Here is a 27,889-nt window from a genome sequence, read left to right as displayed (position 1 = left end):
ACCACTATCCTATATCACTCCTTACAGCATTAATACTGGTTCTCCTCAGACTTGACTGCCCTTGACCAGCACAAAAACATCCTGTGGCGTACTGCATTAGCATCAAATAGCCCCCGCGATATGCAACTTTTCAGGGAAGTTAGGAACCAATATACACAAGCAGTTAGGAAAGCAAAGGCTAACTTTTTCAAACAGAAATTTGCATCCTGTAGCACTAACTCCAAAAAGTTTTGGGACACTGTAAAGTCCATGGAAAATAAGAGCACTTCCTCCCAGCTGCCCACTGCACTGAGGCTAGGAAACACTATCACCACCGATAAATCTACAATAATCGAGAATTTCAACAAGCATTTTGCTACGGCTGGCCATGCTTTCCACCTGGCTACCACTACCCCGGCCACCAGCTCTGCACCCTCCGCTGCAACTTGCCCATGCCCCCCCCGCTTCTCCTTCACAGAAATCCAGACAGCTGATGTTCTGAAAGAGCTGCAAAATCTGGACCCCTACAAATCATCTGGGCTAGACAATCTGGACCCTTTCTTTCTAAAACTAGCCGCCGAAATTGTCGCAACCCCTATTACTAGCCTGTTCAACCTCTCTTTCGTAACGTCTGAGATCCCCAGAGATTGGAAAGCTGCCGCGGTCATCCCCCTCTTCAAAGGGGGTGACACTCTAGATCCAAACTGTTACAGACCCATATCCATCCTGCCCTGCCTTTCAAAAGTTTTTGAAAGCCAAGTTAACAAACAGATCACCGACCATTTCGAATCCCACCGTGCCTTCTCCGCTATGCAATCCGGTTTCCGAGCTGGTCATGGGTGCACTTCAGCCACGCTCAAGGTCCTAAACGGTATTATAACCGCGATCGATAATAGACAGTACTGTGCAGCCGTTTTCATTGACCTGGCCAAGGCTTTCGACTCTGTCAACCACCGCATTCTTATTGGCAGACTAAATAGCCTTGGTTTCTCAAATGACTGCCTCGCCTGGTTCACCAACTACTTCTCAGATAGAGTTCAATGTGTCAAATCGGAGGGCCTGTTGTCTGGACCTATGGCAGTCTCTATGGGGGTGCCACAGGGTTCAATTCTTGGGCCGACTCTTTTCTCTGTGTATATCAATGACGTCGCTCTTGCTGCTGGTGACTCTCAGATCCACCTCTACGCAGACGACACCATTTTGTATACATCTGGCCCTTCATTGGACACTGTGTTAACAAACCTCCAAACGAGCTTCAATGCCATACAACACTCCTTCAGTAGCCTCCAACTGCTCTTAAACACTAGTAAAACTAAATGCATGCTCTTCAACCGAACGCTGCTTGCACCCGCCCACCCGACTAGAATCACTACTCTCGACGGGTCTGACCTAGAGTATGTGGACAACTACAAATATCTAGGTGTCTGGTTAGACTGTAAACTCTCCTTCCAGACTCACATTAAGAATCTCCAATCCAAAGTTAAATCTAGAATCGGTTTCCTATTTCGCAACAAAGCCTCCTTCACTCATGCTGCCAAACATGCCCTCGTAAAACTGACTATCCTACCGATCCTTGACTTCGGCGATGTCATTTACAAAATAGCCTCCAACACTCTACTCAGCAAATTGGATGTAGTCTATCACAGTGCCATCCGTTTTGTCTCCAAAGCCCCATATACTACCCACCACTGTGACCTGTACGCTCTTGTTGGCTGGTCCTCACTACATATTCGTCGCCAAACCCACTGGCTCCAGGCCATCTATAAATCACTGCTAGGCAAATCCCCGCCTTATCTTAGCTCATTGGTCACCATAGCAACACCCACCCGTAGTATGCGCTCCAGCAGGTATATCTCACTGGTCATCCCCAAAGCCAACACCTCCTTTGGCCGCCATTCCTTCCAGTTCTCTGCTGCCAATGACTGGAACAAATTGCAAAATTCTCTGAAGCTGGAGACACTTATCTCCCTCACTAACTTTAAGCATCAGTTGTCAGAGCACCTTACCGATCACTGCACCTGTACACAGCCCATCTGAAATTAGCCCGCCCAACTACCTCATCCCTATATTGTTATTTATTTTGCTCATTTGTACCCCAGTATCTCTATTTGCACATCATCTCTTGCACATCTATCATTCCAGTGTTAATACTAATTGTAATTATTTTGCACTATAGCCTATTTATTGCCTTACCTCCATAACTTGCTATATTTGCACACACTGTATATATATTTATTTCTGTTGTATTTTTGACTTTGTTTTGTTTTACCCCATATGTAACTCTGTGTTGTTGTTTTTATCGCACTGCTTTGCTTTATCTTGGCCAGGTCGCAGTTGTAAATGAGAACTTGTTCTCAACTGGTTTACCTGGTTAAATAAAGGTGAAATAAAAAAATAAAAATAAAAAAAACTTATACAAGAACGCTACATTACTACTTTACAACATTACTACTGATACTACTACCAATATGCTACATTACTACTTTAAATCATCACTACTGCTACTGTTACCACTACGCCACATTACTACTGCTACCACTACGCCACATTACTACTGCTACCACTACGCCACAATCCTACTTTACAACATTACTACTGCTACCACTACGCCACATTACTACTTTACAACATTACTACTGCTACCACTACTCTACATTACTACTGCTACCACTACGCCACAATCCTACTTTACAACATTACTACTGCTACCACTACGCCACATTACTACTTTACAACATTACTACTGCTACCACTACACCACATTACTACTTTACAACATTACTACTGCTACCACTACGCCACATTACTACTTTACAACATTACTACTGCTACCACTACGCCACATTACTACTTTACAACATTACTACTGCTACCACTACTCTACATTACTACTGCTACCACTACTCTACATTACTACTTTACAACATTACTACTGCTACCACTACTCTACATTACTACTTTACAACATTACTACTGCTACCACTACTCTACATTACTACTTTACAACATTACTACTGCTACCACTACGCCACATTACTACTTTACAACATTACTACTGCTACCACTACTCTGCATTACTACTTTACAACATTACTACTGCTACCACTACTCTACATTACTACTTTACAACATTACTACTGCTACCACTACTCTACATTACTACTTTACAACATTACTACTGCTACCACTACGCCACATTACTACTTTACAACATTACTACTGCTACCACTATGCCACATTACTACTTTACAACATTACTACTGCTACCACTACTCTACATTACTACTTTACAACATTACTACTGCTACCACTACTCTACATTACTACTTTACAACATTACTACTGCTACCACTACCCTACATTACTACTGCTACCACTACTCTACATTACTACTGCTACCACTACTCTACATTACTACTTTACAACATTACTACTGCTACCACTACTCTACATTACTACTTTACAACATTATTACTGCTACCACTACGCCACATTACTACTTTACAACATTACTACTGCTACCACTACTCTGCATTACTACTTTACAACATTACTACTGCTACCACTACTCTACATTACTACTTTACAACATTACTACTGCTACCACTACTCTACATTACTACTTTACAACATTACTACTGCTACCACTACGCCACATTACTACTTTACAACATTACTACTGCTACCACTATGCCACATTACTACTTTACAACATTACTACTGCTACCACTACTCTACATTACTACTTTACAACATTACTACTGCTACCACTACTCTACATTACTACTTTACAACATTACTACTGCTACCACTACCCTACATTACTACTGCTACCACTACTCTACATTACTACTGCTACCACTACTCTACATTACTACTTTACAACATTACTACTGCTACCACTACGCCACATTACTACTTTACAACATTACTACTGCTACCACTACTCTACATTACTACTTTACAACATTACTACTGCTACCACTACTCTACATTACTACTGCTACCACTACTCTACATTACTACTTTACAACATTACTACTGCTACCACTACGCCACATTACTACTTTACAACATTACTACTGCTACCACTACCCTACATTACTACTGCTACCACTACTCTACATTACTACTTTACAACATTACTACTGCTACCACTACTCTACATTACTACTTCTACCACTACGCCACATTACTACTTTACAACATTACTACTGCTACCACTACCCTACATTACTACTGCTACCACTACTCTACATTACTACTGCTACCACTACTCTACATTACTACTTTACAACATTACTACTGCTACCACTACGCCACATGACTACTTTACAACATTACTACTGCTACCACTATGCCACATTACTACTTTACAACATTACTACTGCTACCACTACTCTACATTACTACTTTACAACATTACTACTGCTACCACTACTCTACATTACTACTGCTACCACTACTCTACATTACTACTTTACAACATTACTACTGCTACCACTACGCCACATTACTACTTTACAACATTACTACTGCTATCACTACTTTACATTACTACTTTACACACTATGTATAAACTACCAGTCATTTATTGGGTAAGAAACCACCAACGTTTTGGCATCATTGTGCCTTTTTCATCCTGAGGAAGGCACAGTGATGCCGAAACGTTGGTGGTTTCTTACCCAATAAATTACTGGTAGTTTATACATAGAGTGTGCAACTCTCTTTATTTGTTTTTGTAGTAAAGTAGTAATGTAGCATAGTGGTAGCAGTAGTAATGTTATAAAGTAGTCATATAGAGTAGTGGTAGCAGTAGTAATGTAGAGTAGTGGTAGCAGTAGTAATATTGTAAAGTAGTAATGTAGAGTAGTGGTAGCAGTAGTAATGTTGTAAAGTAGTAATGTAGAGTAGTGGTAGCAGTAGTAATGTAGAGTAGTGGTAGCAGTAGTAATGTAGAGTAGTGGTAGCAGTAGTAATGTTGTAAAGTAGTAATGTAGAGTAGTGGTATCAGTAGTAATGTTGTAAAGTAGTAATGTAGGGTAGTGGTAGCAGTAGTAATGTTGTAAAGTAGTAATGTGGCGTAGTGGTAGCAGTAGTAATGTTGTAAAGTAGTAATGTGGCGTAGTGGTAGCAGTAGTAATGTTGTAAAGTAGTAATGTAGAGTAGTGGTAGTAGTAGTAATGTAGAGTAGTGGTAGCAGTAGTATTGTTGTAAAGTAGTAATGTAGAGTAGTGGTAGCAGTAGTAATGTTGTAAAGTAGTAATGTAGAGTAGTGGTAGCAGTAGTAATGTTGTAAAGTAGTAATGTAGAGTAGTGGTAGCAGTAGTAATGTTGTAAAGTAGTAATGTAGAGTAGTGGTAGCAGTAGTAATGTTGTAAAGTAGTAATGTAGGGTAGTGGTAGCAGTATTAATGTTGTAAAGTAGTAATGTGGCGTAGTGGTAGCAGTAGTAATGTTGTAAAGTAGTAATGTAGAGTAGTGGTAGCAGTAGTAATGTGGCGTAGTGGTAGCAGTAGTAATGTTGTAAAGTAGTAATGTAGAGTAGTGGTAGCAGTAGTAATGTTGTAAAGTAGTAATGTAGAGTAGTGGTAGCAGTAGTAATGTTGTAAAGTAGTAATGTAGAGTAGTGGTAGCAGTAGTAATGTTGTAAAGTAGTAATGTAGAGTAGTGGTAGCAGTAGTAATGTAGAGTAGTGGTAGCAGTAGTAATGTTGTAAAGTAGTAATGTAGAGTAGTGGTAGCAGTAGTAATGTTGTAAAGTAGTAATGTAGAGTAGTGGTAGCAGTAGTATTGTTGTAAAGTAGTAATGTAGAGTAGTGGTAGCAGTAGTAATGTTGTAAAGTAGTAATGTAGAGTAGTGGTAGCAGTAGTAATGTAGAGTAGTGGTAGCAGTAGTAATGTAGAGTAGTGGTAGCAGTAGTAATGTTGTAAAGTAGTAATGTAGGGTAGTGGTAGCAGTAGTAATGTTGTAAAGTAGTAATGTAGAGTAGTGGTAGCAGTAGTAATGTTGTAAAGTAGTAATGTAGAGTAGTGGTAGCAGTAGTAATGTTGTAAAGTAGTAATGTAGAGTAGTGGTAGCAGTAGTAATGTTGTAAAGTAGTAATGTAGAGTAGTGGTAGCAGTAGTAATGTAGAGTAGTGGTAGCAGTAGTAATGTTGTAAAGTAGTAATGTAGAGTAGTGGTAGCAGTAGTAATGTTGTAAAGTAGTAATGTAGAGTAGTGGTAGCAGTAGTATTGTTGTAAAGTAGTAATGTAGAGTAGTGGTAGCAGTAGTAATGTTGTAAAGTAGTAATGTAGAGTAGTGGTAGCAGTAGCAGTGGTCATGTCAGAAGGGCCTTGATCAGGGAGGTGACCAAGAACCCGATGGTGGCGGTATCATGCTGTGGGGATGTTTTTCAGCGGCAGGGACTGGGAGACTAGTCAGGATCGAGGGAAAGATGAACGGAGCAAAGTACAGAGAGATCCTTGATGAAAACCTGTTCCAGAGCGCTCAGGACCTCTGACTGGGGCGAAGGTTCACCTTCCAACAGGAAAACGACCCTAAGCACACAGCCAAGAGGAGTGGCTTCGGGGCAAGTCTCTGAACGTCCTTGAGTGGCCCAGCCAGAGCCCGGGCTTGAACCTGACCGAACATCTATGCAGAGACCTGAAAATAGCTGTGCAGCGACGCTCCCCATCCAACCTGACAGAGCTTGAGAGGATCTGCAGAGAAGAATGGGAGGAACTCCCCAAATACAGGTGTGCCAAGCTTGTAGCGTCATACCCAAGAAGACTCGAGGCTGTAGTCTCTGCCAAAGGTGCTTCAACAAAGTACTGAGTAAAGGGTCTGAATACTTATGTAAATATGATATTTCTGTATTTTTATTTTTTTTATAAACTTGCAAAAATCTCTACAAACCTGTTTTTTCTTTGTCATTATGGGGTATTGTGTGTAGATTGATGAGGTGGAAAAAAAAATATTTAATCAATTTTAGAATAAGGCTGTAACGTTACAAAATTTGGAAAAAGTAAAGCGGTCTGAATACTTTCCGAATGCATTGTTTATCCTGTAGGTACGGTAATGCATTGTATACGAACACCGCTTCTAGCTGCCCCCTGACGGCGATTCTAAATATTTATTCAGATATTCAAAACCTTGTGCTGCAGGATTATTTTCCTCCTGCAACGAAACAGGTCAAATTAAGATCCGACATCTGTACTGCTACTGCAAAGCAACATTTAAATACTAACAGTGAATAATGTGGAGTTTTATTTCCTTAAATCTTCTGATCTATCTTTGGAGAGATTAAAGCGTCCTGCAGAGAAAACAGCATCGGGTCACAGAGGGCTTTACCCAGATTAAGATGAACAATCTCTGGTAAATACAGGAATAAATTCCCTGGATTTACACAGATTTATCTTCAAATCATATATTCTAGAACAGAGGATGAACTGTAAGGTTCAGAAAGCCCTTGTGGTCAAAGATTATTATTATTTGAGCAGGCTCTGTTGTGTATCAGCAGGTTGCTATGATGCGGGTCTCTCAGTATTATAAAATAACACAAACACGCGACTTTCATCTGAACAGGCCGCTCATTAAGGATTACATCCAAGGGTTGAATCTTGTTCAAATCCATTAAATGAAAATAATTTAATTAATTACTATTTATGTCATCCATGCATGTCATTAGAAGAGGGTTAACAGGCACACTGCATCCTTATCTCGTTAGTGCTGCTGGTAGATACTGCCCCAAAATCAACATGTAAATAACTCCCACATCCATGCAGCTGCAGTGCAATCCAGAAAGAGCTGGTAATATGGATGGTGTGTAAACTAGCTGAAGCTGTTCTGAGACATGACCCTGAAAATGTAATAGGACTTGACACAATGTGGACTAAAGGAAATCTCTCATATTACGTAACTGGTTTACACTTTTTACGCTGTCATTAATTCAGCGATAAAAACATAACCACTTCATACCTCTAAAGAAACACTGCACATTTAGAAATATGAAGGAATCACTGTAATTTCAGTAGGACATAAAAAAGCCTGAAAACAAACTAGGAATGGTTTGTAAATGCTATGGCAGCATGAGTACATGGGAGTAAACTAGATAATGGTTGTAAAATATAATGGATTGTGAATTATATGGCATACAGTCTGAGTAAATGAGAGTACATGTATTACACACTCATTTGATTTCTCAAAAACATTTTTCATCTGACTGGAAGTGTCAGGGCGACGTGTAGGAGGAGGGGCAGCCTCGGCTGATTCCGTGGCTGGAAGTGTCAGGGCGACGTGTAGGAGGAGGGGCAGCCTCGGCTGATTCCGTGGCTGGAAGTGTCAGGGCGACGTGTAGGAGGAGGGGCAGCCTCGGCTGATTCCGCGGCTGGAAGTGTCAGGGCGACGTGTAGGAGGAGGGGCAGCCTCGGCTGATTCCGTGGCTGGAAGTGTCAGGGCGACGTGTAGGAGGAGGGGCAGCCTCGGCTGATTCCGCGGCTGGAAGTGTCAGGGCGACGTGTAGGAGGAGGGGCAGCCTCGGCTGATTCCGTGGCTGGAAGTGTCAGGGCGACGTGTAGGAGGAGGGGCAGCCTCGGCTGATTCCGTGGCTGGAAGTGTCAGGGCGACATGTAGGAGGAGGGGCAGCCTCGGCTGATTCCGTGGCTGGAAGTGTCAGGGCGACGTGTAGGAGGAGGGGCAGCCTCGGCTGATTCCGTGGCTGGAAGTGTCAGGGCGACGTGTAGGAGGAGGGGCAGCCTCGGCTGATTCCGCGGCTGGAAGTGTCAGGGCGACGTGTAGGAGGAGGGGCAGCCTCGGCTGATTCCGTGGCTGGAAGTGTCAGGGCGACATGTAGGAGGAGGGGCAGCCTCGGCTGATTCCGTGGCTGGAAGTGTGTGGTTACTTTTTCCTATTTCTCCAGTTTTACCTTTTGCTTCCAGCATCTAATCAGCTCTGGGTGTTCGGTAGATGCTTTCTATTATCATATTGTACTGTAAAATTAACACGAATAACTACTGAACACTCAATAGCATGTGCTAACAAGCACCAGTATATTGTGATATTTCCTCGGTAAATCACACCATATGGATGAGACGCTTTACGATGAGTAGCAATAGAGAACTCTACTAGATGGAGAATATAGAGGTTCTAATAGAGAACTCTACTAGATGGAGAATATAGAGGTTCTAATAGAGAACTCTACTAGATGGAGAATATAGAGGTTCTAATAGAGAACTCTACTAGATGGAGAATATAGAGGTTCTAATAGAGAACTCTACTAGATGGAGAATATAGAGGTTCTAATAGAGAACTCTACTAGATGGAGAATATAGAGGTTCTAATAGAGAACTCTACTAGATGGAGAATATAGAGGTTGTATTATATGATTCCAGCGATTTATAAATAATGACATGGTTGTTATAATTTGTTGTATTAAATAGACTTCTACTGTATAGCTATAATTATCATTACTATGTACTGAGTGGGGTATTTCTCTATAACACAGTGACAGTGGAGACCAATCTTCAACTATTTCTGTAATTTATTTATTTCAACTAATTTCTGTAAAGTAAAATGTATACATTGAATACAAACCTTTTTGTAGGTGGCTTGCAAATATCAACAGACAATATTACCACGTTTGACTTGCTAATAATGCAGTAATATTAAATAAAACTCTTATTATCTGACAATCTATGTATATATTTGCCATGATTTACAAAGTGTCTATTAAAGAGCAACCAGATCCTCACTGAGCCTAAATGACCTTGTAATTACATTTGACCATGTCATATCTTGGATATGAATACACTAAATTAACAAAATAATATATTTGTGCATTTTTGACTGTAGACTATTCCTAATACCAGCAGATAGAAAACAGTTGACTAAACATTGTCACTCACCTGATGTAGGAGAAAAATGGGCAGGAGGGATGTTGGTATTCTCATGTTTGATAACTGCTCTCAGACTTTATTTAGGAGGAATGACGATTAATTCCGCTTTGGAAGGTTTTGGGACCAGAGGACGCATGTACAGATGCCATTACTGTGCAGAAAATAAAAACACCACAAACATATTTTAGAGATACTGTAGCCTACTAACATTAATATTTATGTACACACGACACATGTATCAAATGCATCACCCTGTTACTGTCCGTTATAAGAAGAACAGCAGAAAAGCCCAAACCTTCCACTAAAGTAGTTTTTAATTCCTTAAAAATACATTTCGAGTAGGCTACATAACCTCACAATGCTATGGATGAATAAGCTACATGCATTACTAATAACGTTCAAATCCACCTTAACTTTTTTCCCCAAACGCAATTCCTTCGTTATTTCGGGACAGACCATGAATCCATGCGCTTCAGGAGAGCAGTCCGCTCAGGTCCCAGACCGCTGTTCACTTATCAACTGGTTTTACTGTTCCGAAGCAGAAACCTCTTTTCTATTGTTGAAAAACCTTCTAATTCTACCAGAGAATTGTGTTGAAATTAATTTCCAGTGACTGCATTCAGTGACTTGATTGAGACAATACTTAATCTTCCGGTGAGTCAAGTCCAACCTTAAAGCCGCTTTCCCATCTGCCCTTTTTTCCCAAGCAGCAATGTCATAATGCGATTACAGACATTGTCTTGGTGAAATTATGTTTTGCAATAGAGCATGCACTATGTTTTGTCAGCGAACGCTGTAGAGTAGAGTCTACTACCGTAGTGTGCGGTGCGGAGTATCCTCTCTGTAGTGTGCGGTGCGGAGTATCCTCTCTGTAGTGTGCGGTGCGGAGTATCCTCTCAGTAGTTGAGAGTTTGTCTTAATGCGCATTATCCGCCCCGCGTTCAAAGGTTCGGCTCCGCTGTCAGAGCACACAAAGAGACTTTCCTTTGAACTCTACCTAGGAGGAACAGGGGGCTGGTGAGGAGCTGGGTTAGGGTTAGAGGGTCTACCTAGGAGGCACAGGGGGCTGGTGAGGAGCTGGGTTAGGGTTACAGGGTCTACCTAGGAGGCACAGGGGGCTGGTGAGGAGCTGGGTTACAGGGTCTACCTAGGAGGCACAGGGGGCTGGTGAGGAGCTGGGTTACAGGGTCTACCTAGGAGGAACAGGGGGCTGGTGAGGAGCTGGGTTAGAGGGTCTACCTAGGAGGAACAGGGGGCTGGTGAGGAGCTGGGTTACAGGGTCTACCTAGGAGGCACAGGGGGCTGGTGAGGAGCTGGGTTAGAGGGTCTACCTAGGAGGAACAGGGGGCTGGTGAGGAGCTGGGTTACAGGGTCTACCTAGGAGGAACAGGGGGCTGGTGAGGAGCATGTCATGGTTCTGAACATCTGTTTATTTTTTTTCACTTTTCACTGACTTTCAGTTGCTGCATGTCTGGCTCTTGAGTTCTGTTTTCATGTGAATTGTTTTATCTAACTAAATACGTGTTAATGTTAATAAGGTCAATTTGTTTACAGAAAGATTTGAAATGTGACATGAGCTGTAACTGCTATACAAGCCTTCTGATCTGAATTAAATGTTATCATTAAATGTATGGTTTCAACATTATTACTGTTAGCCTGCCAGCCCACTCACTCCCTGACCATTACATTGTAGGTAGAGTTGGACTTGGACCAGCACAGTACCGTGGTCAGGCGATGTATGTTTTACATATTGTCAGACACAATTACTATTGTATTTAGGCCTTCATTCATATATACTCTGATCTATAAACCATTGAGATATAGCTGTGAAAAACTGCATCATCAAACTAGATACTGGTGTGTCTTCAGCACCACCATAAGGTTGAATAAAACACTTTCTCAAATCTCATTATAGAGCAACATTATACCATCCCACCACTAGAGGGCAGAATAAGCTCTCACAGTGTCTGGTATTGGAATGTTGGGGACAGGAGATGAAGGGAGAGGAGAGGAGGAATTTATTTACCATCATTATTGTGATTGGAAAAAGAAGGAAAGCGACAGAAAACTACAGATCTCCTGTGAATATGTCTGGATAGTATCTGAGACCTGGGTTGTTGAATATGTCTGGATAGTGTCTGGGACCTGGGTTGTTGAATATGTCTGGATAGTGTCTGGGACCTGGGTTGTTGAATATGTCTGGATAGTGTCTGGGACCTGGGTTGTTGAATATGTCTGGATAGTGTCTGGGACCTGGGTTGTTGAATATGTCTGGATAGTGTCTGGGACCTGGGTTGTTGAATATGTCTGGATAGTGTCTGGGACCTGGGTTGTTGAATATGTCTGGATAGTGTCTGGGACCTGGGTTGTTGAATATATCTGGATAGTATCTGGGACCTGGGTTGTTGAATATGTCTGGATAGTGTCTGGGACCTGGGTTGTTGAATATGTCTGGATAGTGTCTGGGACCTGGGTTGTTGAATATGTCTGGATAGTGTCTGAGACCTGGGTTGATGAGTGAACTGTTCTGTGAGGATATTTCACTCCTGTAATTGAAATGTCATTGACTTGTAGTCCAGCAGCTTGGTAACATACTGACTGATTGTATCATTAATCTGGAGATTGAGCTGTCAGGAAACACAGCATGGCTTTCTATCCACACTGACATATTGTCAAATCATTATGACCACACCTTGGTTTAACCACCACTCCATGGTCCTATACAAATCAAATGTAGCCATCAGTATTGGCTATAGTAAAACAGTATTTGTTTTGCCTCTTATTTTGTCACGATCGTCATAAGTAACGGATCAAGGCGCAGCGTGATATGCGTACATCTTTTAATAAGTACTTTACAGTCAACAACAAAACAACAAAACGATACGTGAAGTCCTAAGGTTGACAAAACACAAACCTCTCCGGAACAAGATCCCACAAATGACAAGTGCAAAACAGGCTGCCTAAGTATGGTTCCCAATCAGAGACAACAAGCCACAGCTGCCTCTGATTGGGAACCACCCCGGCCAACATAGAAACACATGAACTAGAACATGAACATAGAACACTAAACATAGAAACTAACACCCTGGCTCAACATATAAGAGTCCCCAGAGCCAGGGCGTGACAGTACCCCCCCCCAAAGGCGCGGACTGCGACCGCGGCAACTAAACCCAACAGGGGAGGGGCCGGGTGGGCATTCCGCCTCGGAGGCGGATCCGGCTCCGGGCGTGACCACCACTCTCTAGCTACCTCCCGTAGCGCCCCTGGTCTGGTCCCGCTGGCCGGAGCTGGACTGGACATCGGTGGAGCGGATTGCTTAGGCTCCGGTGTGGAGCAGCTGACCGGTACCTGACCAGGCACCGGTGGAACAGGCACGGGCTGTGCCGGACTGACGACGTGCACCACTGGCTTGGTGCGGGGAGCAGGAACCGGCCGGACCGGGCTGGCGACGCGCACCACTGGCTTGGTGCGGGGAGCAGGGACGGGCCGGACCGGGCTGACGACGCGCACCACTGGCTTGGTGCGGGGAGCAGGAACGGGCCGGACCGGGCTGACGACGCGCACCACTGGCTTGGTGCGGGGAGCAGGAACAGGCCGGACCGGGCTAACGACGCGCACCACAGGCTTGGTGCGGGGAGCAGGAACAGGCCGGACCGGGCTGGCGTCGCGCACCACAGGCTTGGTGCGGGGAGCAGGAACAGGCCGGACCGGGCTGGCGACGCACACCACAGGCTTGGTGCGAGGGGCAGGAACAGGCCGGGCCGGGCTGGCGACGCGCACCACAGGCTTGGTGCGAGGGGCAGGAACAGGCCGGGCCGGACTGGCGACGCGCACCACAGGCTCGGTGCGAGGGGCAGGAACAGACCGGGCCGGGCTGGCGACGCGCACCACAGCCTTGGTGCGAGGGGCAGGAACAGGCCGGGCCGGGCTGGCGACGCGCACCACTGGCTTGGTGCGAGGGGCAGGAACAGGCCGGGCCGGACTGAGAACACGCACCACTAACTTAGTGCGGGGAGCAGGAACGGGTCGGGCCGTACTGGGAACACGCACCACTAACTTAGTGCGGGGAGCAGGAACGGGTTGGGCCGTACTAGGAACATGCACCACTAACTTAGTGCAGGGAGCAGGAACGGGTCGGGCCGGACTGGGAACACGCACCACTAACTTAGTGCGGGGAGCAGGAACGGGTCGGGCCGTACTGGGAACACGCACCACTATCTTAGTGCGGGGAGCAGGAACAGGTCGGGCCGGACTGGGAACACGCACCACTTACTTAGTGCGGGGAGCAGGAACGGGTTGGGCCGTACTGGGAACACGCACCACTAACTTAGTGCGGGGAGCAGGAACAGGCCTGACCGTACTGGGAACACGCACCACTAACTTAGTGCGGGGATCAGGAACGGGCCGGACCGGACTGGTGACACACACCACTTGCTTGGTGCGAGGAGCGGGACTGGGTTTCCTCATAACCCTCCGCTCCCTCTGCTGCCTAACCAGTTCCTCCCTCTGCTGCCTAACCAGTAACCCTAACCCTAACCAGTTCCTCCCTCTGCTGCCTAACCAGAACCCTAACCCTAACCCTAACCCTAACCAGTAACCCTAACCCTAACCAGTAACCCTAACCCTAACCCTAACCCTAACCCTAACCAGTAACCATAACCCTAACCAGTAACCCTAACCCTAACCCTAACCAGTAACCCTAACCCTAACCAGTAACCCTAACCCTAACCAGTAACCCTAACCCTAACCATAACCCTAACCCTAACCAGTAACCCTAACCCTAACCCTAACCCTAACCCTAACCAGTAACCCTAACCCTACCCAGTAACCCTAACCCTAACCCTAACCCTAACCAGTAACCCTAACCCTAACCCTAACCCTAACCAGTAACCCTAACCCTACCCAGTAACCCTAACCCTAACCCTAACCCTAACCCTAACCAGTAACCCTAACCCTAACCCTAACCCTAACCCTAACCCTAACCAGTAACCCTAACCCTACCCAGTAACCCTAACCCTAACCCTAACCAGTAACCCTAACCCTAACCAGTAACCCTAACCCTAACCCTAACCCTAACCAGTAACCCTAACCCTAACCAGTAACCCTAACCCTAACCCTAACCAGTAACCCTAACCCTAACCAGTAACCCTAACCCTAACCCTAACCAGTAACCAGTAACCCTAACCCTAACCCCTGCTAGAATCCTGACTAGAACCAAGAAATTTGATCATATTACTCCAGTGCTAGCTTCCCTACACTGGCTTCCTGTTAAGGCAAGGGCTGATTTCAAGGTTTTACTGTTAACCTATAAAGCGTTACATGGGCTTGCTCCTACCTATCTTTCCGAGTTGGTCCTGCCGTACATACCAATACGTACGCTACGGTCACAAGACGCAGGCCTCCTAATTGTCCCTAGAATTTCTAAGCAAACAGCGGGAGGCAGGGCTTTCTCCTATAGATCTCCATTTTTATGGAACAGTCTGCCTACCCATGTGAGAGACGCAGACTCGGTCTCAACCTTTAAGTCTTTACTGAAGACTTATCTCTTCAGTAGGTCATATGATTGAGTGTAGTCTGGCCCAGGAGTGTGAAGGTGAACGGAAAGGCTGGAGCAACGAACAGCCCTTGCTGTCTCTGCCAGGCCGGTTCCCCTCTCCACTGGGGTTCTCTGCCTCTAACCCTGTTGCAGGGGCTGAGTCACTGGCCTGCTGGTGCTCTTTCATGCCGTCCCTGGGAGGGGTGCGTCACTTGAGTGGGTTGAGTTACTGACGTGATCTTCCTGTCTGGGTTGGCGCCCCCCCCCCCCCCTTGGTTTGTGCTGTGGTGGAGACCTCTGTGGGCTATACTCGGCCTTGTCTCAGGATTGTAAGTTGGTGGTTGGGGATATCCCTCTAGTGGTGCGGGGGCTGTGCTTTGGCGGAGTGGGTGGGGTTATATCCTTCCTGTTTGGCCCTGTCCGGGGGTTTCTTCGGATGGGGCCACAGTGTCTCCGGACCGCTCCTGTCTCAGCCTCCAGTATTTATGCTGCAGTAGTTTATGTGTCGGGGGGCTGGGGTTAGTTGGTTATACCTGGAGTACTTCTCCTGTCTTATCCAGTGTCCTGTGTGAATTTAAGTATGCTCTCTCTAATTCTCTCGTTCTCTCTTTCTCTCTGAGAACCTGAGCCCTAGGACCATACGTCAGGACTACCGGGCATGATGACACCCTGCTGCCCCCAGTCCGCCTGGCCTTGCTGCTATTCCAGTTTCAACTGTTCTGCCTGCGGCTACGAAACCCCTACCTGTCCCATACCTGCTGTTTTCAACTCTAAATGATCGGCTATGAAAAGCCAACTGAGAGACCTGAGCCCTAGGACCATACGTCGGGACTACCGGCCGTGGTGACTCCTTGCTATCCCCAGTCCGCCTGGCCTTGCTGCTATTCCAGTTTAAACTGTTCTGCCTGCGGTTATGGAACCCCTACCTGTCCCAGACCTGCTGTTTTAAACTCTAATGATCGGCTATGAAAAGCCAACTGAGATTTATTCCTGATTATTATTTGACCATGCTTGTCACTTATGAACATTTTTGAACATCTTGGCATGGTTCTGTTATAATCTCCACCCGGCACAGCCAGAAGAGGACTGGCCACCCCTCATAGCCTGGTTCCTCTCTAGGTTTCTTCCTAGGTTTTGCCTTTCTAGGGAGTTTTTCCTAGCCACCGTGCTTCTACACCTGCATTACTAGCTGTTTGGGGTTTTAGGCTGGGTTTCTGTACAGCACTTCGAGATATTAGCTGATGTAAGAAGGGCTATATAAAATAAAATTGATTGAAATTGATTGAACCCTAACCAGTAACCCTAACCCTAACCCTAACCCTAACCAGTAACCCTAACCCTAACCAGTAACCCTAACCCTAACCAGTAACCCTAACCCTAACCTTAACCCTAACCAGTAACCCTAACCCTAACCAGTAACCCTAACCCTAACCAGTAACCCTAACCCTAACCAGTAACCCTAACCCTAACCCTAACCCTAACCAGTAACCCTAACCCTAACCAGTAACCCTAACCCTAACCCTAACCCTAACCCTAACCCTAACCAGTAACCCTAACCCTAACCAGTAACCCTAACCCTAACCAGTAACCCTAACCCTAACCCTAACCAGTAACCCTAACCCTAACCCTAACCCTAACCAGTAACCCTAACCCTAACCAGTAACCCTAACCCTAACCCTAACCCTAACCCTAACCCTAACCAGTAACCCTAACCCTAACCCTAACCCTAACCAGTAACCCTAACCCTAACCAGTAACCCTAACCCTAACCAGTAACCCTAACCCTAACCCTAACCCTAACCAGTAACCCTAACCCTAACCCTAACCCTAACCCTAACCAGTAACCCTAACCCTAACCCTAACCCTAACCAGTAACCCTAACCCTAACCCTAACCCTAACCAGTAACCCTAACCCTAACCCTAACCCTAACCAGTAACCCTAACCCTAACCCTAACCCTAACCAGTAACCCTAACCCTAACCCTAACCCTAACCAGTAACCCTAACCCTAACCAGTAACCCTAACCCTAACCAGTAACCCTAACCCTAACCCTAACCAGTAACCCTAACCCTAACCCTAACCCTAACCCTAACCCTAACCAGTAACCCTAACCCTAACCCTAACCCTAACCCTAACCCTAACCAGTAACCCTAACCCTAACCCTAACCCTAACCCTAACCAGTAACCCTAACCCTAACCCTAACCAGTAACCCTAACCCTAACCCTAACCCTAACCAGTAACCCTAACCCTAACCAGTTCCTCTCGCCGTGCCTCTACTCTCTCCTTCTTCCTTATCGCCTCCAGTAGCTCCTCCCTCTGACCCACTAACTCCTGCTCCCTCTGGACCAATAGCCCCCGTAACCTGGTGGCCTCCTCTCCTATTCTCCCGATACGTCCTGTAGCTGCCTCAAGCATCCCCGTCGTCCATGCCGTGTGCCCCCCCAAAACATTTCTTGGGGTTGCCTCTCGCCTGTCCGACGACGGCACTGTTGGCGTCGTACCTCCTCTCTCGCCAGGGCCTTAACTTTTGCCCATGGACCTCTGCCCGCGAACATGTCCTCCCAAGACCACCATTCGCCCACCTGGGACATCGCCAACTTCTCCAGTTCCTTACCCGGCGTTTGCTCCTGAACACGCTGCTTGGTCCTGTTTTGGTGGGATCTTTTGTCACGATCGTCATAAGCAACGGACCAAGGCGCAGCGTGAAATGCGTACATCTTTTAATGAGTACTTTACAGTCAACTACAAAACAACAAAACGATACGTGAAGTCCTAAGGTTGACAAAACACAAACCTCTCCGGAACAAGATCCCACAAATGACAAGTGCAAAACAGGCTGCCTAAGTATGGTTCCCAATCAGAGACAACAAGCCACAGCTGCCTCTGATTGGGAACCACCCCGGCCAACATAGAAACACATGAACTAGAACATGAACATAGAACACTAAACATAGAAACTAACACCCTGGCTCAACATATAAGAGTCCCCAGAGCCAGGGCGTGACATATTTGCTCAGTGTATTGGCCAAGAGGCTGAATGTATCTCACTGGAAAAAGCATCAGAGCGAGTGAAACAGCGCCCCTCTGTCTCTTTATGCGTAGGCCATCTATCTGATGCTGTCTGGTCAAAAAGAGTATGACATTGTTGCCGCCCGTAGCGTTGAATGCAAGGGAAGCCAGCAAGCATTTGGCCTCCCTTGATTTAAAAAAAAGTATAAAATAATAGCCAATCAGCGTTGAGCCAGTTTGGATTTGGCCAATCACGTCACATCGAGAGCAATACGTCATTGACAGAAACAACTTGAATGAATTGTTGCATCTCGTTGTGTTGTTGTCCTCCGGTGGCTAGCTAACTAGCAAAAAGTGTCTCTTTCCTAAATTAGCAATGGATGGATATAGGGATTTGAACTTGTGGTTTTACTTAATTCTCCGTACTGGCCAATGATTATAACGGCAATTCTGATCCAACCATTAATTCATACATTGTGCCCCTGGCCTGAGAGGATGGAAGTTCAATATGTAGCTAGATGTAGAAGGCTAATGTTAACTAGCTAACGTTGCCCATGAATGGAAGTTAGGCTAGTGAGCATTTAGCCAGGTTGCCGAGGACAACAAACTAAAAGTGTGTACTGTCTGACAGAGTCGTAGACCGTTTGGTCAACATGAAAGAGAGGAGGATGGTGTTAGCGTTTTTCTACAAGTAGGGTGAGTCAACATGTTTTTTCGATTTGCATGAATGCACACACACACACACACACACACACACACACACACACACACACACACACAAACACACACACACACAGAAATCAGAACCATTGACAGCCACATCATATTTAGCTTACGTTGATTGGACTAAATCGTTTTCGGTATCTTTTAGTTGTCACTGTATTAGACTAAGCAGAGGTGATTTGATGATGTTGAAATGGTGCTGGAATAGTGGAGGCAGCTCCTGTTTTCTTTGCGACTTACGGTAACTGTGGTTCTAAATCAATAGTTGTTTAGTGGTCCGAAAACATCTGAAACATGACCTTGCCTGACCGTGCTGTAGGTCATGTAACTGTTTGTTACATGCAATATGCTTTGTGGACTCCACCGGACAGAGGTTGCTCTCCGGTTTTGTGATGAAACAAAGGTGTGGTTGAATTTATTCTGCCACTGTGTCTTCTTATTGTCTCGGCCTTTAGGCCTTTATATCACGGTGTCAAGGCATATGAACTAACAGGTTATAGAGCAAACAACTCAATTATCACAACACATAGGTTGTAATATGGCCCATTGATTTTACCCACGCACCACTACTGCTGGTATGTTCTGGAAAATACTTTGAGGTATGTTTGCTCCCGTTTGGTGGGTGTGGCGGGGTGTGGCTTAAAGCAATGAGTGACATATTTAAAAGGCAGTGGCCATGCTGACAGCATTTCCCAACCTACAACCCAACCCCTCTCCGTTTTTCCACTGGTCGTTCAGTACAGCACCGTTTCCGTTCAACTGAATGTTTCATTACGTAAAAATCCCTAGTCTGTAACCCTAACCCTAACCCTAACCCTAAACCTAACCCTAACCCGAACCCGAACCCGAACCCTAACCCTAACCCTAACCCTAACCCGAACCCGAACCCGAACCCGAACCCTAACCCTAACCCGAACCCGAACCCGAACCCTAACCCTAACCCTGCACCACACCTCCCAGCTAGCACATTCGGTTCCTTGGAAGTGCTTGGCACGTACGTTTTTCGGTTTTCCATTGGTTCTGGGAACGAAGCCATAAGTTTCCTGATCGGTAAAACAGATTTTTTTTTTTTACCTTCTGAGAGCGGAAGTGAAAATTCCACCAGTCTGGGAACGTTCATTTTTAGGTTGCAGGGAGGTTCTGAGAACGTTTTACTATGGTTCCCTGAATGTTTTAATAACGTTCTGAGAACGGAAATTATAGGTTATTTGAAGGTAATTAAATAACGTTCTGAAAACATGTTTCAATAAGACTTTTAATAACACTGCTAGCTTAGATTAACTGTTTTGAACTCCAAGCACAGATAGGACACAGAAAGTAATTTGTTTAGGCATTAATCAAACACATTTCTTTTTTATTGTGGCATGGCGTCAGTGAGATTCAAACCTATGATCTTCTGTTCTCTATCCATGGATTAGTCCACTGCACCACGAGTGTCACGATCGTTGACTGAAGACACGGACCAAGGCGCAGCGTGATAAGCGTACATACTTTTATTTAACGTACTTAATGACAAAAACAACAAACAAATGATACGTGAAGTCCTGAGGTTATAACACAACAAACCTTTACGGATCAAGATCCCACAAAGACTAGTGCAAAACAGGCAGCCTAAGTATGGTCCCCAATCAGAGACAACGAGCTACAGCTGCCTCTGATTGGGAACCACCCTGGCCAACATAGATCAAACGATCTAGAACAAAAACATAGAAAAACTAAACATAGCAAATCCACACCCTGGCTCAACATTTAAGAGTCCCCAGAGCCAGGGCGTGACAACGAGGATGGAGCATGCCATGTTTAAAGCTGTTCATTTTAGTCTATTCAAACAGACCCCATTTCAAAGGAAACAAGCACTCATTAAGATAAGGTGTGGCCAATTAGTGGGCACGGCCAACACACCCGAAAACACTTAACAAGATAGAGAATAGAGAGAGTTTTGTTGACACTGAGAACGGAATGTATTTGTTTTTAAATAACATTCTTAGAACGTTCTTTGAACGTTACTAATGTTTTCTGGTGTTTTTTATGGAATGTTTTCTTAATGTTCTGAGAAGATGACTTTAAATAGAACCATGTGGAAACCTAGAGTAAACGTTTTGCTGAAGGACTGAAATTCCCACCTAAGAACGTTATGTTCTAGCTGGTTATCCTGAACCATTCCCAGAATGTTGTGGGAAGGTTGTATGCAAATAACCATAGGACAACCCCACTCTCACCAAGCTCTAAGAAACATATGGTTTTCAGAATGTTATGTGCAAGTTGGTTTACGCTGCAGCTCATATTCAATAAATCAAACTGCTTCACCTCTGAACCAGAGATCTCTGGGCTGGTAGGTGGCACTAACACTGAACCAGAGATCTCTAGGCTGGTAGGTGTACAATAGAGCATGGCGCTTGCAACGTCAGGATTGTGGGTTTGATTCCCGGGGGCCACCCATAAGTAAAATGTTTGCACACATGATTGGAAGGTGTCTATTCAATCAGATTCTCTTTAGCCGACATCTACATAGAGCTGTCTAACTGTGTTAGAGCTGTCAACTAGAGGTGGAACTGTGTTAGAGCTGTCAACTAGAGGTGGAACTGTGTTAGAGCTGTCAACTAGGGTGGAACTGTGTTAGAGCTGTCAACTAGAGGTGGAACTGTGTTAGAGCTGTCAACTAGAGGTGGAACTGTGTTAGAGCTGTCAACTAGGAGGTGGAACTGTGTTAGAGCTGTCAACTAGAGGTGGAACTGTGTTAGAGCTGTCAACTAGGAGGTGGAACTGTGTTAGAGCTGTCAACTAGAGGTGGAACTGTGTTAGAGCTGTCAACTAGAGGTGGAACTGTGTTAGAGCTGTCAACTAGAGGTGGAACTGTGTTAGAGCTGTCAACTAGAGGTGGAACTGTGTTAGAGCTGTCAACTAGAGGTGGAACTGTGTTAGAGCTGTCAACTAGAGGTGGAACTGTGTTAGAGCTGTCAACTAGAGGTGGAACTGTGTTAGAGCTGTCAACTAGAGGTGGAACTGTGTTAGAGCTGTCAACTAGAGGTGGAACTGTGTTAGAGCTGTCAACTAGAGGTGGAACTGTGTTAGAGCTGTCAACTAGAGGTGGAACTGTGTTAGAGCTGTCAACTAGAGGTGGAACTGTGTTAGAGCTGTCAACTAGAGGTGGAACTGTGTTAGAGCTGTCAACTAGAGGTGGAACTGTGTTAGAGCTGTCAACTAGAGGTGGAACTGTGTTAGAGCTGTCAACTAGAGGTGGAACTGTGTTAGAGCTGTCAACTAGAGGTGGAACTGTGTTAGAGCTGTCAACTAGAGGTGGAACTGTGTTAGAGCTGTCAACTAGAGGTGGAACTGTGTTAGAGCTGTCAACTAGAGGTGGAACTGTGTTAGAGCTGTCAACTAGAGGTGGAACTGTGTTAGAGCTGTCAACTAGAGGTGGAACTGTGTTAGAGCTGTCAACTAGAGGTGGAACTGTGTTAGAGCTGTCAACTAGAGGTGGAACTGTGTTAGAGCTGTCAACTAGAGGTGGAACTGTGTTAGAGCTGTCAACTAGAGGTGGAACTGTGTTAGAGCTGTCAACTAGAGGTGGAACTGTGTTAGAGCTGTCAACTAGGGTGGAACTGTGTTAGAGCTGTCAACTAGAGGTGGAACTGTGTTAGAGCTGTCAACTAGAGGTGGAACTGTGTTAGAGCTGTCAACTAGAGGTGGAACTGTGTTAGAGCTGTCAACTAGAGGTGGAACTGTGTTAGAGCTGTCAACTAGAGGTGGAACTGTGTTAGAGCTGTCAACTAGAGGTGGAACTGTGTTAGAGCTGTCAACTAGAGGTGGAACTGTGTTAGAGCTGTCAACTAGAGGTGGAACTGTGTTAGAGCTGTCAACTAGAGGTGGAACTGTGTTAGAGCTGTCAACTAGAGGTGGAACTGTGTTAGAGCTGTCAACTAGGAGGTGGAACTGTGTTAGAGCTGTCAACTAGAGGTGGAACTGTGTTAGAGCTGTCAACTAGAGGTGGAACTGTGTTAGAGCTGTCAACTAGAGGTGGAACTGTGTTAGAGCTGTCAACTAGAGGTGGAACTGTGTTAGAGCTGTCAACTAGAGGTGGAACTGTGTTAGAGCTGTCAACTAGAGGTGGAACTGTGTTAGAGCTGTCAACTAGAGGTGGAACTGTGTTAGAGCTGTCAACTAGAGGTGGAACTGTGTTAGAGCTGTCAACTAGAGGTGGAACTGTGTTAGAGCTGTCAACTAGAGGTGGAACTGTGTTAGAGCTGTCAACTAGAGGTGGAACTGTGTTAGAGCTGTCAACTAGAGGTGGAACTGTGTTAGAGCTGTCAACTAGAGGTGGAACTGTGTTAGAGCTGTCAACTAGAGGTGGAACTGTGTTAGAGCTGTCAACTAGAGGTGGAACTGTGTTAGAGCTGTCAACTAGAGGTGGAACTGTGTTAGAGCTGTCAACTAGAGGTGGAACTGTGTTAGAGCTGTCAACTAGAGGTGGAACTGTGTTAGAGCTGTCAACTAGAGGTGGAACTGTGTTAGAGCTGTCAACTAGAGGTGGAACTGTGTTAGAGCTGTCAACTAGAGGTGGAACTGTGTTAGAGCTGTCAACTAGAGGTGGAACTGTGTTAGAGCTGTCAACTAGAGGTGGAACTGTGTTAGAGCTGTCAACTAGAGGTGGAACTGTGTTAGAGCTGTCAACTAGAGGTGGAACTGTGTTAGAGCTGTCAACTAGAGGTGGAACTGTGTTAGAGCTGTCAACTAGAGGTGGAACTGTGTTAGAGCTGTCAACTAGAGGTGGAACTGTGTTAGAGCTGTCAACTAGAGGTGGAACTGTGTTAGAGCTGTCAACTAGAGGTGGAACTGTGTTAGAGCTGTCAACTAGAGGTGGAACTGTGTTAGAGCTGTCAACTAGAGGTGGAACTGTGTTAGAGCTGTCAACTAGAGGTGGAACTGTGTTAGAGCTGTCAACTAGAGGTGGAACTGTGTTAGAGCTGTCAACTAGAGGTGGAACTGTGTTAGAGCTGTCAACTAGAGGTGGAACTGTGTTAGAGCTGTCAACTAGAGGTGGAACTGTGTTAGAGCTGTCAACTAGGAGGTGGAACTGTGTTAGAGCTGTCAACTAGAGGTGGAACTGTGTTAGAGCTGTCAACTAGAGGTGGAACTGTGTTAGAGCTGTCAACTAGAGGTGGAACTGTGTTAGAGCTGTCAACTAGAGGTGGAACTGTGTTAGAGCTGTCAACTAGAGGTGGAACTGTGTTAGAGCTGTCAACTAGAGGTGGAACTGTGTTAGAGCTGTCAACTAGAGGTGGAACTGTGTTAGAGCTGTCAACTAGAGGTGGAACTGTGTTAGAGCTGTCAACTAGAGGTGGAACTGTGTTAGAGCTGTCAACTAGAGGTGGAACTGTGTTAGAGCTGTCAACTAGAGGTGGAACTGTGTTAGAGCTGTCAACTAGAGGTGGAACTGTGTTAGAGCTGTCAACTAGAGGTGGAACTGTGTTAGAGCTGTCAACTAGGAGGTGGAACTGTGTTAGAGCTGTCAACTAGAGGTGGAACTGTGTTAGAGCTGTCAACTAGAGGTGGAACTGTGTTAGAGCTGTCAACTAGAGGTGGAACTGTGTTAGAGCTGTCAACTAGAGGTGGAACTGTGTTAGAGCTGTCAACTAGAGGTGGAACTGTGTTAGAGCTGTCAACTAGAGGTGGAACTGTGTTAGAGCTGTCAACTAGAGGTGGAACTGTGTTAGAGCTGTCAACTAGAGGTGGAACTGTGTTAGAGCTGTCAACTAGAGGTGGAACTGTGTTAGAGCTGTCAACTAGAGGTGGAACTGTGTTAGAGCTGTCAACTAGAGGTGGAACTGTGTTAGAGCTGTCAACTAGAGGTGGAACTGTGTTAGAGCTGTCAACTAGAGGTGGAACTGTGTTAGAGCTTGTCAACTAGGAGTGGAACTTGTTAGAAGCTGTCAACTAGGAGGTGAACTGTGTTAGAGCTGTCGAGTCTAGGAGGTGGAACTGTGTTAGAGCTGTCAACTAGGGAGTGGAACTGTGTTTAGAGCTGTCAACTAGAGGTGGAACTGTGTGTAGAGCTTTCAACTAGAGGTGGAACTGTGTTAGAGCTGTCAACAGAGGTGGAACTGGTTAGAGCTGCAACTAGAGGTGGAACTGTGTTAGACTTCAACTAAGGTGGAACTGTTAGCTGAGAGCTGTCAACTAGGAGTGGAACTGTGTTAGAGCTGTCAACTAGGAGTGGAACTGTGTTAGAGCTGTCAACTAGAGGAGTGGAACTGTGTTAGAGCTGTCAACTAGGAGGTGGAACTGTGTTAGAGCTGTCAACTAGAGGTGGAACTGTGTAGAGCTGTCAACTAGAGGTGGAACTGTGTTAGAGCTGTCAACTAGAGGTGGAACTGTGTTGAGACTGTCAACTAGAGGTGGAACTGTGTAGAGCTGTCAACTAGAGTGGAACTGTGTGAGCTGTCAACTAGGAGGTGGAACTGTGTTAGAGCTGTCAACTAGGAGTGGAACTGTGTTTAGAGCTGTCAACTAGGAGTGGAACTGTGTTAGAGCTGTCAACTAGAGGTGGAACTGTGTTAGAGCTGTCAACTAGAGTGGAACTGTGTTAGAGCTGTCAACTAGGAGGTGGAACTGTGTTAGAGCTGTCAACTAGAGGTGGAACTGTGTTAGAGCTGTCAACTAGAGGTGGAACTGTGTTAGAGCTGTCAACTAGAGGTGGAACTGTGTTAGAGCTGTCAACTAGAGGTGGAACTGTGTTAGAGCTGTCAACTAGAGGTGGAACTGTGTTAGAGCTGTCAACTAGAGGTGGAACTGTGTTAGAGCTGTCAACTAGAGGTGGAACTGTGTTAGAGCTGTCAACTAGAGTGGAACTGTGTTAGAGCTGTCAACTAGAGGTGGAACTGTGTTAGAGCTGTCAACTAGAGGTGGAACTGTGTTAGAGCTGTCAACTAGAGGTGGAACTGTGTTAGAGCTGTCAACTAGAGGTGGAACTGTGTTAGAGCTGTCAACTAGAGGTGGAACTGTGTTAGAGCTGTCAACTAGAGGTGGAACTGTGTTAGAGCTGTCAACTAGAGTGGAACTGTGTTAGAGCTGTCAACTAGAGGTGGAACTGTGTTAGAGCTGTCAACTAGAGTGGAACTGTGTTAGAGCTGTCAACTAGAGGTGGAACTGTGTTAGAGCTGTCAACTAGGAGTGGAACTGTGTTAGAGCTGTCAACTAGAGGTGGAACTGTGTTAGAGCTGTCAACTAGAGGTGGAACTGTGTTAGAGCTGTCAACTAGAGGTGGAACTGTGTTAGAGCTGTCAACTAGAGGTGGAACTGTGTTAGAGCTGTCAACTAGAGGTGGAACTGTGTTAGAGCTGTCAACTAGAGGTGGAACTGTGTTAGAGCTGTCAACTAGAGGTGGAACTGTGTTAGAGCTGTCAACTAGAGGTGGAACTGTGTTAGAGCTGTCAACTAGAGGTGGAACTGTGTTAGAGCTGTCAACTAGAGGTGGAACTGTGTTAGAGCTGTCAACTAGAGGTGGAACTGTGTTAGAGCTGTCAACTAGGAGTGGAACTGTGTTAGAGCTGTCAACTAGAGGTGGAACTGTGTTAGAGCTGTCAACTAGAGTGGAACTTGAGGGAACTGTGTTAGAGCTGTCAACTAGAGGTGGAACTGTGTTAGAGCTGTCAACTAGAGGTGGAACTGTGTTAGAAGCTGTCAACTAGAGGTGGAACTGTGTTAGAGCTGTCAACTAGAGGTGGAACTGTGTTAGAGCTGTCAACTAGAGGTGGAACTGTGTTAGAGCTGTCAACTAGAGGTGGAACTGTGTTAGAGCTGTCAACTAGAGGTGGAACTGTGTTAGAGCTGTCAACTAGGAGTGGAACTGTGTTAGAGCTGTCAACTAGAGGTGGAACTGTGTTAGAGCTGTCAACTAGAGGTGGAACTGTGTTAGAGCTGTCAACTAGAGGTGGAACTGTGTTAGAGCTGTCAACTAGAGGTGGAACTGTGTTAGAGCTGTCAACTAGAGGTGGAACTGTGTTAGAGCTGTCAACTAGAGGTGGAACTGTGTTAGAGCTGTCAACTAGAGGTGGAACTGTGTTAGAGCTGTCAACTAGGAGTGGAACTGTGTTAGAGCTGTCAACTAGAGTGGAACTGTGTTAGAGCTGTCAACTAGAGGTGGAACTGTGTTAGAGCTGTCAACTAGGAGTGGAACTGTGTTAGAGCTGTCAACTAGAGGTGGAACTGTGTTAGAGCTGTCAACTAGAGGTGGAACTGTGTTAGAGCTGTCAACTAGAGGTGGAACTGTGTTAGAGCTGTCAACTAGAGGTGGAACTGTGTTAGAGCTGTCAACTAGAGGTGGAACTGTGTTAGAGCTGTCAACTAGAGGTGGAACTGTGTTAGAGCTGTCAACTAGGAGGTGGAACTGTGTTAGAGCTGTCAACTAGGAGGTGGAACTGTGTTAGAGCTGTCAACTAGAGGTGGAACTGTGTTAGAGCTGTCAACTAGAGGTGGAACTGTGTTAGAGCTGTCAACTAGGAGGTGGAACTGTGTTAGAGCTGTCAACTAGAGGTGGAACTGTGTTAGAGCTGTCAACTAGGAGTGGAACTGTGTTAGAGCTGTCAACTAGAGGTGGAACTGTGTTAGAGCTGTCAACTAGAGGTGGAACTGTGTTAGAGCTGTCAACTAGAGGTGGAACTGTGTTAGAGCTGTCAACTAGGAGGTGGAACTGTGTTAGAGCTGTCAACTAGAGGTGGAACTGTGTTAGAGCTGTCAACTAGAGGTGGAACTGTGTTAGAGCTGTC

General features: G+C 45.4%; 1 protein-coding gene across 1 annotated transcript in view; it reads right to left on the bottom strand.

The window, feature by feature from the left end:
• The window catches only part of LOC311120186 (neurexophilin-2-like), a gene marked incomplete at both ends in the record, with an annotated part of 85,907 nt that extends 75,997 nt beyond the window's left edge, over positions 1 to 9,910 (bottom strand). Inside the window, one exon of the mRNA XM_084194802.1 lies at positions 9,866 to 9,910. Coding sequence (XP_084050928.1) covers positions 9,866 to 9,910 — 45 coding nt within the window. The remainder of the gene's footprint in view (positions 1 to 9,865) is intronic.
• Positions 9,911 to 27,889: the final 17,979 nt, after the last annotated feature.

This window comes from Coregonus lavaretus (assembly GCF_964263955.1).
Source record: "Coregonus lavaretus genome assembly, contig: HAP1_SCAFFOLD_370, whole genome shotgun sequence".
NCBI classification, from domain to species: Eukaryota; Metazoa; Chordata; class Actinopteri; order Salmoniformes; family Salmonidae; genus Coregonus; species Coregonus lavaretus.
Note: the sequence above shows the minus strand (reverse complement) of the source record. Positions and strands in the feature narration are given on the sequence as shown.